General features: G+C 46.1%; 1 protein-coding gene across 7 annotated transcripts in view; it reads left to right on the plus strand.

Annotated features, from left to right (window-relative positions):
* Positions 1 to 15000, plus strand: part of itprid2 (ITPR interacting domain containing 2) — a 72381-nt gene that overhangs the window by 20464 nt on the left and 36917 nt on the right. For 3 of the 7 annotated variants that reach the window (XM_063213252.1, XM_063213255.1, XM_063213253.1), the window contains exons 3-6: positions 1 to 290; positions 5081 to 5123; positions 8825 to 8874; positions 10977 to 11030. The exon at positions 1 to 290 is cut by the window's left edge and continues 207 nt beyond it. In XM_063213252.1, coding sequence (XP_063069322.1) covers positions 53 to 290; positions 5081 to 5123; positions 8825 to 8874; positions 10977 to 11030 — 385 coding nt within the window. In that variant the 5' untranslated portion in view covers positions 1 to 52. Of the gene's footprint in view, positions 291 to 5080; positions 5124 to 5923; positions 7876 to 8824; positions 8875 to 9631; positions 9966 to 10976; positions 11031 to 14515; positions 14886 to 15000 lie in introns of those variants that run through there. The other 4 variants (XM_063213256.1, XM_063213257.1, XM_063213258.1 and 1 more) reach the window with 4 other exon arrangements.

A 15000-nucleotide genomic window follows, 5' to 3' on the forward strand; every position in this document is an offset into this window, starting at 1 on the left:
TGTGTGTGTGTGTGCCCGTCCGCTCACACGGGCACAGACAGACAAGACGGGCATGGAGCAGTGTGAGACGCCGAGTGGGTGCAAGCACCCATGGAAGGAGACGGCCAGCGTGAAGAGGAGGGCCTGGGCACAGAGCCGCGACTCCTGGCAGGCTCCAGAGTCCCAGGAGCAGGACCAGGAGCAGGCTGCCTCCGAGGACACCGCATCCCCCTCATCAGCTGCTGCTGCTGGGGCCACCACCACAGCAGCCGGCATGGAGGAGAAGCCCTCCGCTGGAGCCCAGGAACCAGGTAGGGGATGTTTATTACTTCCATTCAGATGGATGCATAGTTGTTCTTCTACACCGTATTGATAATAGTAGTAACTTTATTTCTGTAGCACAGTTCACACAAGATTGCAGATTTGCTCAACGTACTTAACAGTTAGATTAACAGCAAGAATAAAAATATGTTGTACTGATAAACTGTATGATATATTGATGATATAGGTGATGAAAGTCCTTTTACTAGAACTATTTCTTGGGTGTCCCGGTACAGGGGAATGATGGACACATTGTCAGCCAATCAGAACACAGGGTTCCTATTCGCTAAGCGATAAATTGTATATAGCACCTATACAAACACAATAGCCCTCGGCTACTCCCATCTCAGGTGCCATGCTGGAATACTTAGTGCTAACATACTGTACACACATACATGCACATGCACATGCATAGGGGTCGTTGATGTTTTTTAGTAGCAGACGTCAGGATGATATAACAACAGATAATAAGCACCTCTGTGTAATTTTTTTTGGTTTGATAGAATTGTCTAAAATGCATATTGTGCGCCTTGTACATTTATTTCTGATTCTTAAGTAATTTATTTAATTCATACAAGAGTGGCAATAGCTGTGGGTGTACCACCTGACATCGGCTACAAAAAAAAGTCAATGGCCCAAATGCACGCACATTTACAGTATATCATACATAACATATATACTACAAACACCTGAGTTCCGCCATCTGATGTCGAGAGGGAATGACCCTGCGTGTAGTTGTTGAACGCCACAGTTACAAACACATCACCCCCTCTACTACTCTTAAATCGGGAGCCAGCCAGTAGGAACACTTACACAGTCGAACATACCGGACACACACCGAGAGAAACCCTCATGCACACACGGCCATATGGAAACACGCATAAACAGATGGATACATGTGTATACTTGCACACACACGTCACACACACACACACACACACACACACACACACACACACACACACACACACACACACACACACACACACACACACACACACTTACTTATCCTCTTCGTCCCGGCTGGGACATAAGGCCGCAATCATACACTGCCACTGAACCCTGTCTCGTGCTTTGGCCTGTGCTCCATCCCAGGACAGCCCCATCCCCTTTAGCTCTGTCATCACGGTCACACACACACACACACACTGTAAAGTACACACACGCTGTGTATTTATGCAGTGTACATATATACAGTAAACAGACACAAACACGCTCACATATGCACACACAAAATTTCCACCACTTCTCCCGAACCAATGTCCTCACTAACTACATTAGCCTGTCCAGCTTTATCTTTATGCTTTTAGACAGTCACTGTCCAGAGCAGGTGCAGCTTTCAGCTTTGTATATTTCTTTTTGCATTTGAAAAAAATCATGTAAAAAAATATATGTCCAAGCTTAGGAACTTAGCGTTTGTTTGGAGAATGGAAGGCAGACAGACAGAACATGTCCAAGCTCTGGCTTTAAAGATTTGAAGGACGCAACACAGGCATGTTATGCTCACATTCACATCGCAGGGACGGCTAGTTGCATTTGTGTTTAGAGGAACTTGAACGTCACAGAATATTCCTGGAGTGTATGACTCCGTTTCTCTTTTTACCAAGACAGACAGACAGACAGACAGACAGACAGACAGACAGACAGACAGACAGACAGACAGACAGACAGACAGACAGACAGACAGACAGACAGACAGACAGACAGACAGACAGACAGACAGACCTGAAATCCCTAGCCTGACAGAATTTCCAAAGAAGGCAGAGAATGTGTGCACATCAGTGGCATAGGTGCTGGACAAAGCAAAAAATAACTGAAGAAGTTGATATGGGTCCGCAACACTGTTAATGCTCCCAGTTGTTTAATGGCGCACCGTTTCAGACCTTAGTCCTTCTAAGGTTCAAAACCTTGTGATTCAAAATATCCAAAGGCAAGCTCCAACAAAAAGATGTCTAGTTGTGTTCACAACTAAACTCTTTGGATAGCTAATGACCTGGATGAACGTGATCTTAACCGACACTGAGAGAAGATGTTATCCCCACCTGAAGGAATTTCTCTGGGGTTACCTCTGCTGGGTGACTCTGACTGCTTCTGATGGGTGTGCTGATACTGCAGTAAATACAGATTTTAAGTCCCAAATCTTCATCGCTTAAAGGTTATGCCGGCCACAAAAAATGTAAATATTCCTGAAGTGGTTTACACTGAGTCTTTTTTATGTTGGGTGACGGAGGAATTCTCTTTCATGCCCGGTCATTTTTTTATGTAGGGTGACAGAGGAAGGCTCTTTTATTCCCGGCCATTTGTGTTGTGGAGGATACAGTGTTGAATGTGAATTCCGTGCTGATGATGGAGGGAGAGACATGACTGCATCACCCTGGGGCTCTGAGGGAATCTCACTGGGTGCATTCCAATAGGCAGACTTCCGTCCTCCCTTGCTCACTCGCCTGCTTGTTGTGACCTCATGATGACATCACTGACTACAGAAAATGAATTTAATATCTTGCAAAAGCACAATCCCGATGTAATTTCCTCATTTGCAATTTGGATGGTGAGTTAAGAACAGTCCCCCAAAAGTTGTTGTGTCTAGGCTGACAGCGGAGGAAACTTTATTGTTTTCTCCACGGAGGTGGGGTGTCAGCAAAAAGTGAGGCCACAAGCACAAGTGGAGGATGGGAGTCTGCATATTGGAACGTAGCCACTGATTATGCATAGACCTCAGACTGTGCATCGGAGCGGCACTCTGCTGCAAAGCAAAACAAATGTACTCGGTAGGAGGCCTGACTGAGGTTTTGAGGGATTTGTTAAAGTGGCACAAAAGCGGAGGAGGGCAGGAAGAAAGAGAGAGCGGTTGGTGATAATGGAGCTGGGTAATTACCTCCAGGGGGAATAGTGGGGCAGAGAGGATGGAGCACGCCCACCAAGCCGCTTACGAGGCCACGCACAGTTGCACTTGAATCTGAATCTGACCTTACAACACACTTGTGCTCGCACTCATAAACGCATGCATATGCAGACACGAACATGCACGCACACATGCGCACAAGCACATATGCACGCAGACATGCGCGCACACACACACACACATGCACACACACACACATGCGCACACACACACACACACACACACACACACACACACACACACACACACACACACACACACACACACACTCACTCACTCGCACACACACACACACACACACACACACACACAATCAAACATTCTCACAAACTTGCATACCAACTTGCATACCAACATGCATGCATGCACACGTCACACATCATGTATACATATGCACACCAGGAAGAAGGTTCAAACCAAAGACACAAGTGAGGCTGAAAGTTTCTCAATGCTGTGCCGAGATCCTCCATTGAAAGCTAAAAAATGTCTAATGTAAGCAGAAACTAATGGAGTGCAGGGAGGCAGGGAAGCCGACTAAAAGGGTCAGTTGTGCCAGGCCCAGGGAGAAAGGGGGGACAAATTCATTACATCATATGTGTTGTATTGGGGGCCCTTCCAAATGACATTGTCCTTGGCCCCGAAAAGGCTGTCATCGGCCCTGCAGAGAGGCATAGCTTTGAGATTACGGTGACTTTGGATTCCTCGACCACTATTTATGACGCTGCTCCACACATGCTGCCATAAAATGATTAAGATTCAATAAACAGCGTTTCATTGCTCTCTTTTTTTTTCTTCTTCTTCTTTGCCAGAGGAGGAGTTGGGATTGCACACAGCACAGCGGTAGCACCCGTTTTCATTCACTGGGTTCAGCCTTGCCAACAGAAATACTTTTTTTTACTTTGCTCAGGAACTGTCTGTAGCTCATATTGTGGTCGTTTCATATTAACATTTTTGTTTTCTTTCTTTTCTTTTGATTTTTTTTTTGTTGGCCAGATATCCAACAAAATAGCAAGCTGGCTCCAGGATTGCACACTGGTTCATTTTGTGGTCATTTAATATTGTCACAGAATCAAGGCAAACTGGGCTACTTCTCATCAACTAAACCCAGGGATGACCAGAGCACTCAGCATACTTTTTTATTTTGGTGCACAAACTGACTGACGTGACAACCCTTCAGAGTTAAACGTATGCTATCCTCGGAGGCTGAGGCGCAGACATCCTTCTTTCATCTAATAATGACGTTTGTTTCCTTTCCTTCGCCTTCTTCTCTATATAGGCCACATATCCAACAAAATGGCCAAGTAGCTCCAGGATGGCTCACTGTAGTTCATGTTAGGGTCTTTTTATATTTTGAAGGAGGTAACCAACGCACACCAGAGGTTTCGAGGTGCAGGTAGCGGGTGCAAGATCAATTTTGTAGAAGAAGATACCGCACACTCTTGTCCATCGTGCTGCAATTTATTTACAAACTTGAGAAAGGCCAGACGGGCCGAAACGTTGTTTTGTAAATAAATTGCAGCACGATGGACAAGTGTGCGGTATCTTCTTCTACAAAAAAGGGGTCTTTTTATATTCACATTCGTTGAGATGTGAGGATATTATTGTGCTCCAGATGTTCAGAAATATGAATAAGAAATAGGGAGGTGCTCCTTGTGCTTATTCAGTGTGCGAACCTACTCTCACCCTGACATGTTCACATTTGTTATCATTCTTTTCTTTTCACTTTTTTTTGCATAATGGCAGCATACTGTACTGGCTCCAGGATTTCACACTGTAGTTCATTTTGATGTAATTTCCTTTTTGACGTTTGTTTCCTTTTCTATAGGTTTGATGTTTGTTGACGTTTTGTTTCCTTTTTGTTTGCCTTCTTCTCTATAGGTCAGATACCCAACAAAATAGCGAGCTGGCTGCAGGATTGCAGGTGGGTTTATGTGCGGCCTTCTCGCTTATCCCCCCCCCCCCCTTTTTCCTCAATGTAGTGTACAAAAACATCGGAGAAGAAACGTTATCACCTTTGATCAAGCACATTTTACCAACATCAGTGTCAGCCCATTGGCAGCCATCAGATGTAATGCTATTAGCACAGTAAATATTCTGCCTTTTTATCATGAAACCTAGACCTAGGAAAGGCTCTAGGTGGCAAAATTACGATTGGGGATGGGTCGGGAGAGTGCTTACCGGCCGTTTTTTATTTAAAAAAGAGCAACTAGCAAAATAACAAAAAGTAACACACGTAGATTTTAACAGAGCTGTATACTGTTTTTCTATGGCCGTAGAAGCCTTTCTGCCCCTTGTCGCCGTGCGCAGGCGCGCTGTTAGTAAACATGAAATCTATGCAACTCTGTACATTGGCATGCAAATGAGCAGAACAATGTTAACAGTTTCACTGGCATACTAAGCAGCCAGACAGGCCGAGTGAACACGGAACATCAAGGATTTTCTAAAGCCTCCCAGTAAGAGGAATCTCTATCTTTTGTGTGCCCTCTCTCTCTACTGTGCTACTCTTTCTTTCTTTCTTTCTTTCTTTCTTTCTTTCTTTCTTTCTTTCTTTCTTTCTTTCTTTCTTTCTTTCTTTCTTTCTTTCTTTCTGCCTGACTCAGTTGCTCACTCTCTCTCTCACACTCTCTCTCTCTCTCTCTCTCTCTCTCTCTCTCACTCACTCTCACTCTCACTCTCACTCTCACTCTCTCTCACTCTCTCTCTCCCTCTTTTAATTCTAGTCTCTTTCCTTCATCCCCATTCACTCTCACCTTTTTCTCTCTTTACCCCTTTCCGCTGTTTGACTGAATCTCTCTCTTTCTACCTTTCCCGCTGTGTTGCCTTCCCTCCAGTTTTCATTTAAATTCATATCTTAGCCACGATACTGCCGTATCTGTTCTTATTCTTTTTTTTTCATTCATTCATAGAGGATGAATGTAGCATGTCCTGCCTGTTTGTGTTAGTCCTAGTTAGATACAAGAAAGGTCCCGCTCACTGTCCACATTTGCAATGTTTTCATGTTGCAAATGTGGATAGCGTGTGGAAGCGTTCTTATCTCCAACGTTGGTGACCTCAGGGGTTAGTCTAAGACTCTGGACTTTTTTGGAACCCAGTATGAAAGGAGGTGTGCAACAATTCTGCACAAAAGTCCTAGTTGGGCGGAGATGAAGGCCTAACCAGTCCTGCTCACTCAGAAGGTTCCAAACTTTTCACACTTGGCCTCGGTAGAGCAGCCATGTTCCTCTTAGCAGAGCTTTCAATCCCAGCTTTAGGAAGTAAAAAACCCTGCCATGCAAGGCAGGGACCAGAAACCCTTAACACCCTTCAGAATGTTAAAAAAAATGTCTGAAAGTGAGAACCTTGAAGCAAAAAAAACCCTTCCTTCTACATCTGTGGCTTTTGTCACGTATTTGTTGCCCAAATCTACCTTCGCATATTAATGAATTATCTTATTTAATCTGGACGGCTGAGGTGTATTGGTTAGGGAGCTGGACTGTAGATCATATGGTTGCAGGTTCAATCCCCATCCTTACTACTTCCTCCCTCCGTGGTTAAAGAGCCCTTGAGCAAGGCACCTAAGCTCACACTGCTCCAGTGACTGTAACCAATACCCTGTCAAAAATCAACATTGAGCATTTTGGCCCTGAGCATTTTCTTTTCACAATTGATATTGTTCCAGGCTTTTTTTTCAGGGCTGGAGAAGTGTCATTCATAGTGACTGATGGCAAACGTCAAATATATCAAGTAATTTCAGGCTTAGAATCATTGCTTCTCTTTCCACTTTACTGCATATTCTTCAAAAATAGGCTGTTTAATCCCTTTCCCCATTTGGTTATGTGAAAGTGCATTTAGTGTTGGCAATGCATAACATATGGAACACATTTCAAAGTGAAAGTAGTTTGACAAACAGACAAGCAGATCACACCAGTCAGCTGTCCTATGGGATCCTTTTTCATCAGGCGGCATCCTCCGATTTCCTTGTTTGACAAGTTTTGTCTTTCTTTTCTCTTGAAGACGAAGAAGGAAGACAACTGAACCGGTGTTGTCAGTTCAGTCAAATAGCTTTTACTCCCAGACAAACATCCTTTCCATTTGCACCTCCAGTCCACAGTAGTCTCAGGAGTGTACATAACTGACGGGAGGTGTGGGTAGGCGGGATTTTTTTTTTGGCTGGCCTTTCTGTAAACTTGATTGGCTGTCACTCACCGTCTTGTGTCAATAGTCGCGACATTGGCCGAGACTTGCCCTGGTTGTCGCGCTAGTCTTTGCACGGTCGCGCAGACTGCAAGAGGTGTCTCGGGGGGGCAATGGATCACCAAGACACGCCACGCATGCCGTCATGATTCTTCTCGCCTCAACCAACATTGAAAACTAGCAGTCAGCTCGTTTTTTTTCTTCTCCTTTTTTGTCATTCTGTCTTTCTTTTTTTTTGCCTTTCGCAGGAAGGCATTTGAGCAATAGGTTGTCGACCCCGCTCGATCACTGCGGCGGCTGTATTGTGTAATGACTATGTAACGCGTTGCTTTGGTCACTTGAGTTATTTTTAACCTAAAAAAAAGGACTGACGGTTGCATGGAATCGCTGCTGGCTGCGGCTGCTGCTTTTTTTCTCACAACTTGGACTATAGAGTCAACTCCAAAAGCGTGACAGTCTGGCTTCATGAAGGTGACAGGAGAGTTTGAAGGTGGCAGAGTGTGAGTTTTGCAAGGCACAAAGGACTGTGCCGGCCAGCTGTTTCATGGTGGTGTGTGTGTGTGTGTGTGTATGTGTGTGTGTGTGTGTGTGTGTGTGTGTGTGTGTGTGTGTGTGTGTGTGTGTGTGTGTGTGTGTGTGTGTGTGTGTGTGTGTGTGTGTGTGTGTGTTTGTCTCTGTGTGTGTGTCTGTGTCTGTGTGTGTGTCTGTGTCTGTGTGTGTGTCTGTGTCTGTGTGTGTGTCTGTGTGTCTGTGTCTGTGTGTGTGTCTCTGTGTCTGTGTGTGTGTCTCTGTGTCTGTGTGTGTGTCTCTGTGTCTGTGTGTCTGTGTGTCTGTGTGTCTGTGTGTCTCTGTGTGTCTCTGTGTGTCTCTGTGTGTCTCTGTGTGTCTCTGTGTCTCTGTGTGTCTCTGTGACTCTGTGTGTCTCTGTCTGTGTGGTTCCGTTTGGTTGGATCCTTAACAGGTGTCTGTGTGTCTTTGTGTCTGTGTGTGTCTCAAAGACAGTGAAAGGTGCAGAGTGTCCATGTTTGTATGTGTCTGTGGCCGTGCATGTGTGTTTGTGTGTGTGTCTGTCTGTCTGTCTGTCTGTCTGTCTGTACATAAGTATGTCTGTCTCTGAGTACTGTATGTGCCTGTATGTCTATCAATTGTAGATACTTGTTGCTGTGGTATTAGATATGGTGTGGCGCCAGTGTTAACTCTCCGGGTGTGTGGAGCTGTTAAGTGTGTGGGCTGTCTGTTGAAACATGAGTTTAATTGCTGTCTCGGTATGAACTGTGGGCTGGGCTGCTGGTTGTGTGCGTGCATGCGTGCGTGTGTTTATGTAAAGCGTGTATTTGTGTGGAGTGTGTTTGTGAGAGTTTGAGCGTTTATGTAAAGTGTGCGTGTGCGTGTGCGTGTGCGTGTGCGTGTGTGTGTTCTGCTGGTGACGTCTCTCTATTGTCTTGGCAGGACTCCCCTGGGGGCTTCTCTGGATGAACAGAGTAGCACACCAACGAAGGGTAAGACTCAGTGTGTGTGTGTGTGTGTGTGTGTGTGTGTGTGTGTGTGTGTGTGTGTGTGTGTGTGTGTGTGTGTGTGTGTGTGTGTGTGTGTGTGTGTGTGTGTGTGTGTGTGTGTGTGTGTGTGTGTGTGTGTGTGTGTGTGTGTGTGTGTGTGTGTGTGTGTGTGTGTGTGTGACACCATGTTTTGTGTGTGTGTGAGAGTGAGACAGAGAGAAAGAGACAGGTGTGTGTGTGGTATGCATTTTCCATGTTTCCGTGTATGTAAGTGTGTTTGTATGTACAGTAAGTGTGTTTGTGTGGTATTCATGTTTCCATGCATGTGTGTGGGTTATACATTTGTGTGTGTGTGCGTGTGTTGGTGTCCTTCGAGCTATGTTGGAACGTGTTCCTCCTCCTGCGCTTTCACAACTCCTGTCTGTCTGTGTGTCTGTTTGCTTGCGCTGGTTAAGCTGCAGTGAGGGTGTTACTCAACGCTAGAGGAGCTGAGCTGAGCTGAGCTACCTGTCAAATGACGCTGCTGCTGCTGCTGCTGCTGCTCCAACCTGGCAACCCACCCACTGCACCACACCTGTTGAACTTTGGAGTGCACTCACCAAGAGCGCGCACACACACGAACACACACACACACACACACACACACACACACACACACACACACACACACACACACACACACACACACACACACACACACACACACACAGATCTCTCTCTCGCTCTCTCGCTCTCTATCTCTCTCGCTCTCTCTGTCCCCGTCTCTCCCTCTCTGTCCCCCTCTCTCACACACACACACGGTGCACACAATGTTGCAATGAGGCTGAGACTCATTCCTGGAGGAGGGCTGCCCAGGCAAAGGTGTGTGTGAGTGAGAGAGAGAGAGAGGCAACGTGGACCACTTGAGTGGTTTGTGAGAGTGTGTGTTCTTGCGTTCACACACTCGGGGAAGCTGATACTGTCTCGTGATCGCTCGGCATGTAAGTGGAGCTGCAATGAAAACGGTCTCAGCAGCGGGGCGTAAATGTTTGCCTTTCGTTTTCACGTGGAATGGAATGGAGCTGAACGGAACGGAACCAGGAGCTTGTGCATAGGTGTCTAGGAGTTAGGCGTTGTGTGTGTGTATGTGTGTGTTTGTTCGTTCGTTCGTAAGTGTGTGTGTGTGGCCGTTCGTTCGTCTGTGTGTGTGTGTGGCCGTTCGTTCGTCTGTGTGTGTGTGTAGGCTAGGCGTTGTGTGTGTTTGGTGTTTTACTTTGTGTTGGGTGTCTAGGAGTTAGGCGTGTGTGTGTGTGTGTGTGTTCGTTCGTTCGTTCGTTCGTTCGTAAGTGTGTGTGTGTGGCCGTTCGTTCGTCTGTGTGTGTGTGTGGCCGTTCGTTCGTCTGTGTGTGTGTGTAGGCTAGGCGTTGTGTGTGTTTGGTGTTTTACTTTGTGTTGGGTGTCTAGGAGTTAGGTGTGTGTGTGTGTATGTGTGTGTGTATGTGTGTGTGTGTGTGTGTGTGTGTGTGTGTGTGTGTGTGTGTGTGTGTGTGTGTGTGTGTGTGTGTGTGTGTGTGTGTGTGTGTGTGTGTGTGTGTGTGTGTGTGTGTGGCCGTTCGTTCGTCTGTGTATGTGTGTCTGTTCGTGTTTGTTCGTGTGTGTGTGTGTGTGTTTGTGTGTGTGTGTGTGTGTGTGTGTGTGGTGTGTGTGTGTGTGTGTGTGTGTGTGTGTGTGTGTGTGTGTGTGTGTGTGTGTGTGTGTGTGTGTGTGTGTGTGTGTGTGTGTGTGTGTGTGTTCGTGTGTGTGTTCGTGTGTGTGTGTGTGTGTGTGTGTGTGTGTGTGTGTGTGTGTGTGTGTGTGTGTGTGTGTGTGTGTGTGTGTGTCTGTGGCTGTTCGTTCGTCTCTGTGTGTGTGTTTGTGTGTGTGTTCGTGTGTATGTTCTTGTGTGTGTGTGTACCGAATGAATGAAAATGAATGAAGTGGGTATGCTATGCGATGGGAGTTGAAGTGAGTGGGTATGCTATGCTATGCTATGGGAGTTCAACTAAGTAGGCATGCTATGCTGTGCTGTGCTATGCTATGCTATGGGATTCAAACTAAGTGGGTGTGCTATGCTATGGCTTCCACAGGGGTCTCCAGAAATGGCTGTAGCTTTGAAGACGACCTGTCTCTGGGAGCCGAGGGTGAGTGTTGTACCCCTTCTCTTGTCAGTCTCCTAGTCCCTCGTTGCTTCTCTTTCTTTTACACCTCTCTATGCCTCTCATCCCTTTTTTCTTCGCTTCGTTTTATCTCTTTTCCCGATCATTCTATTCCCTCCCCTTTGTCCTGGTTTGTTTGTGACTTGTTCTTACCTTTGTCACTCTGACATTCTTCACATTCCTTTTTTTGTCATTTTTGCCATTCCTTCTTTATTCTAACTCCCTTTTTTCTCCCTCGCCCTCCTTAGTTTTGTGGTCTTTACCTCAGGTTTCTGTGTAATTTAACTGTTTTATTGTATTAGTCCACTCATACGGTATCTCACAATCTTCCACTTGTTGTGACTCTATTTCCGACTCCCCGATCCGCCTTCTCTCTCTTCATTCATCTCTCGCTCTCTTTCTCCCTCTCTCTCTCGCTCTCTTTCTCGTTCTTTCTTTCTGTCTCCCTGTCCATTTCTCTCATTTTCTTTCTCTCTCTCTCTCTCTCTCTCTCTCTCTCTCTCTCTCTCTCTCTCTCTCTCTCTCTCTCTCTCTCTCTCTCTCTCTCTCTCTCTCTCTCTCTGTGAATATAGCCCTAATTACTCTAGAGTGTGTTGTCTCTTCAGTCCAAACCAGGTGTTTTGGCGGTTTAGCTTTGACGCACTGAAGCCACTTTTTGGCTAAGAGGCGTGTGTTGTCAAACAGGCACGAGGAGCATTTTTTGTCCCCCGAATTGAATTGCTGAACACTTCTGTTCAGGAGAGCTTCTGGTTTTGAGCATTTTACCCCTGTTGGAATTCATTTATTTTTCATCTTTTTTTCTTGTTCTTTCATTGGAATTTCCATTAAATTTTTCTTTTTTTTGTTATTTGGTTTTACATGAGCAGGCGGTCACACACATGCTCACATCACACAAGAAAACACTCACAGGCCCACACACACACACACACACACACACACACACACACACACACACACACACACACACACTCATACACACACTCATACACACTCATACACACACTCATACACATACACACACACACACACACACACACACACACACACACACACACACACACACACACACACACACACACACACACACACACACACACACACACACACACACACACACACACACACACACACACACACACACATGCATACAGAGATTCCAACTCACACACACACTCACACACACATGCATACAGAGATTCCAACACACACACACACACACAGCCGCAGACATACTGTATTTGGTATTCTCTGCTTCAAAGGCCGGGGAGCTATGAGATCAGATAGGATATCTCCCGTTTCGCCCTTGCCTGCTTTTGGCCTCCTCTTGACCCCCCTGGCTGCTGTGTGCACACTGCAGATAAATAATTAAATAGCACATTTACTGCAGCGCAGGAAAGGCTCCACTTGACACACACACACTCACACTCACACACACACTCACACATGAGAGCACTTACACACAAACGCAGACAGACACACACACAGACCAGTTCCAACATACTGTATAAAAACACACACACACACCTCTGAAGTTGACTTTCTAGACACACACACACACACACACACACACACACACTTTACAGGTCTGTGTTGGCCTTTTATGTCCATTCACTGTCAGGCAAAGCCGGAGGCAGAGCTCCCTGTTTTAGTCAGCAGAGTGAAGATCACATGGGTCTCTCAGATGTGTCCTGGCTGTAACACGGTATCTTGACACCGTCTTCCTTATCCCTATCAGAACATGCCATTTTACATTACATTACATTACACTGCACGTTCATTGATTCAAAGCCACTTACAACTATTCTTTTTCAGGGTATTGGTTACAGTCCCTGGAGCAATGTGGGGTTAGGTGCCTTGCTCAAGGGCACTTCAGCCATGGATGGAGATGTAGGGGGAGGTCTGGGGGAATTCGAACCGGCCACCCCTAGATTGAAAGACCAACTCTCTAACCACTAGGCCACGGCTGCCCCTATTTTAGTAGCAGCACATTAATTTATGGGCATTGTTGTTGTACTACCTGACGTCTGAAAAACCAAACGTCATTGATCCTTATACAAGTTGATTGATTGATTGGTTTATTGACAACGCATCAGCTTCCCCTTTACAGGAGCACTGTTCACGGTGTGTCTTGAAATCCCACACTGACTAGTATAGCCAGAGAGATTAGAGAGAGAGAGGATCCATTGGCCCATTGTTTCCGGGTTCTATTATTGCAAGGGGGGGACCTAGGCAGACCTAAGGACTGTTCTATTCAATGCTAGGAGTATTATGACACGCCCCTTTAGGCAGACCGGAACCTGGTCATGTTAGGTGCCCATAGCAAAATATTACATTGGCATATCTCTATATACTTAAAGAATCTCTGGTATAGCTTTAGAGGAACATTACCGCCCTCTGTTCCCGGATTGCTTTTGAGTCTTGTGAGATCATTGGTGTTAACCAGTATGGGTGGTCTACGTCATGTCCTCTTCTCTTATTCAGGTCTAGTGTTGTTAATATGTTATACATTATCTGCCTACGCAACGGAATTCTATTTTCTGATTGGCTGATAAGGAGAACATTAACTCTGTGGAACCAGTCAGGTGCCACGCGTGCGTGAAAGTTAGACATACATAGAATCTTCGTTTGGAAGGCCGATGGTATCTAAGGGATAACGATATCGGAACCATGCACATTGTGTACGAAAAAAAACAAAAAAACACAACGTCAGCATTCTAAGATTCTAGACGCGGCTAAGTTTCACGTCCGTAGTCCATCTTGCTCAAAAGATTCCGGTGCAGTTAGCATGGTTCCTACAACTTTACAGACAGTAATAGACTTTTAAAAATACCCTGCAGCAGATAAGTGGAATAACGTTTTGAGCCGGTGCCTCGCCATTAACTTTGTGGATTTAGTCACCTCGTCGGCCGCTATCCCTTACGAATATTGTACTATTGACTGGTCATCATGATCAGGTGTTCCAGTAGATTAGGTGTGGTGCTACTATTATTGTTGTTGTAAATCACCATGTTCAGGTGTGTTAGAGTTGGGCAGTAGTTCAGAGGCTAGGGAATGGAAGCTTTTCTCTGTGCTCACCCACCTACACACCTGACAGAAAGACAGAAAAACAACTCTCTCTCTCTCTTGCACACACACACACACACACACACACACACACACACACACACACACACACACACACACACACACACACACACACACACACACACACACACACACACACACACACACACACACACACAGTTTGGTTCTGGGTGGAAGAGCAGCTCCTACAGCTGGGCCGCCTATTGTTCTGTCGTCATCAGATGACATGTGTGTGTGTGTGTGTGTGTGTGTGTGTGTGTGTGTGTGTGTGTGTGTGTGTGTGTGTGTGTGTGTGTGTGTGTGTGTGTGTGTGTGTGTGTGTGTGTGTGTGTGTGTGTGTGTGTGTGTGTGTGTGTGTGTGTGTGTGTGTGTGTGTGTGTGTGTGTGTGTGTGTGTGTGTGTGTGTGTGTGTCAGTCAGTCAGGCATGTCTGAGCTGGCCCGCCCTGCGTGTCTGCGCCGTGCTTCATCTACGAAGTACTATGTGTGGGCAGGCAGGCAGGGGTGCAGCACAGTACTGTGTAGCACAGCGTAGCGCGCATAGCATAACATAACATAACATAACCCAGCATAGCATAGCGTAGCATAGCGCGGCTTTAGCTCTATCGCTGTGGTAACTGTGGCGTGTCATGGCTGCCCTGATCCCCCCCACTTGAGCGCCGCTCCCTGGAGGATGAAGCCTAATTTGCTGGAAAATGGCGCCTTTGATCCAGGGAGTCTCTCCAGGGCGAGGCGGCGGCGGTTTGGTGGAAGAGCTAGTCAGTATCACCTGTGTTGTGTGTGTGTGTGTGTGTCTCTGAGTGTGTGTGTGGGTCTCTGTGTGTGTCACTGTGCGTGTGTGTGATACAATTGTGTGTGTTTGTGATCATATTG

The sequence above is a fragment of the Engraulis encrasicolus genome, chromosome 13, assembly GCF_034702125.1.
Source record: "Engraulis encrasicolus isolate BLACKSEA-1 chromosome 13, IST_EnEncr_1.0, whole genome shotgun sequence".
In the NCBI taxonomy this organism is placed as follows: Eukaryota; Metazoa; Chordata; class Actinopteri; order Clupeiformes; family Engraulidae; genus Engraulis; species Engraulis encrasicolus.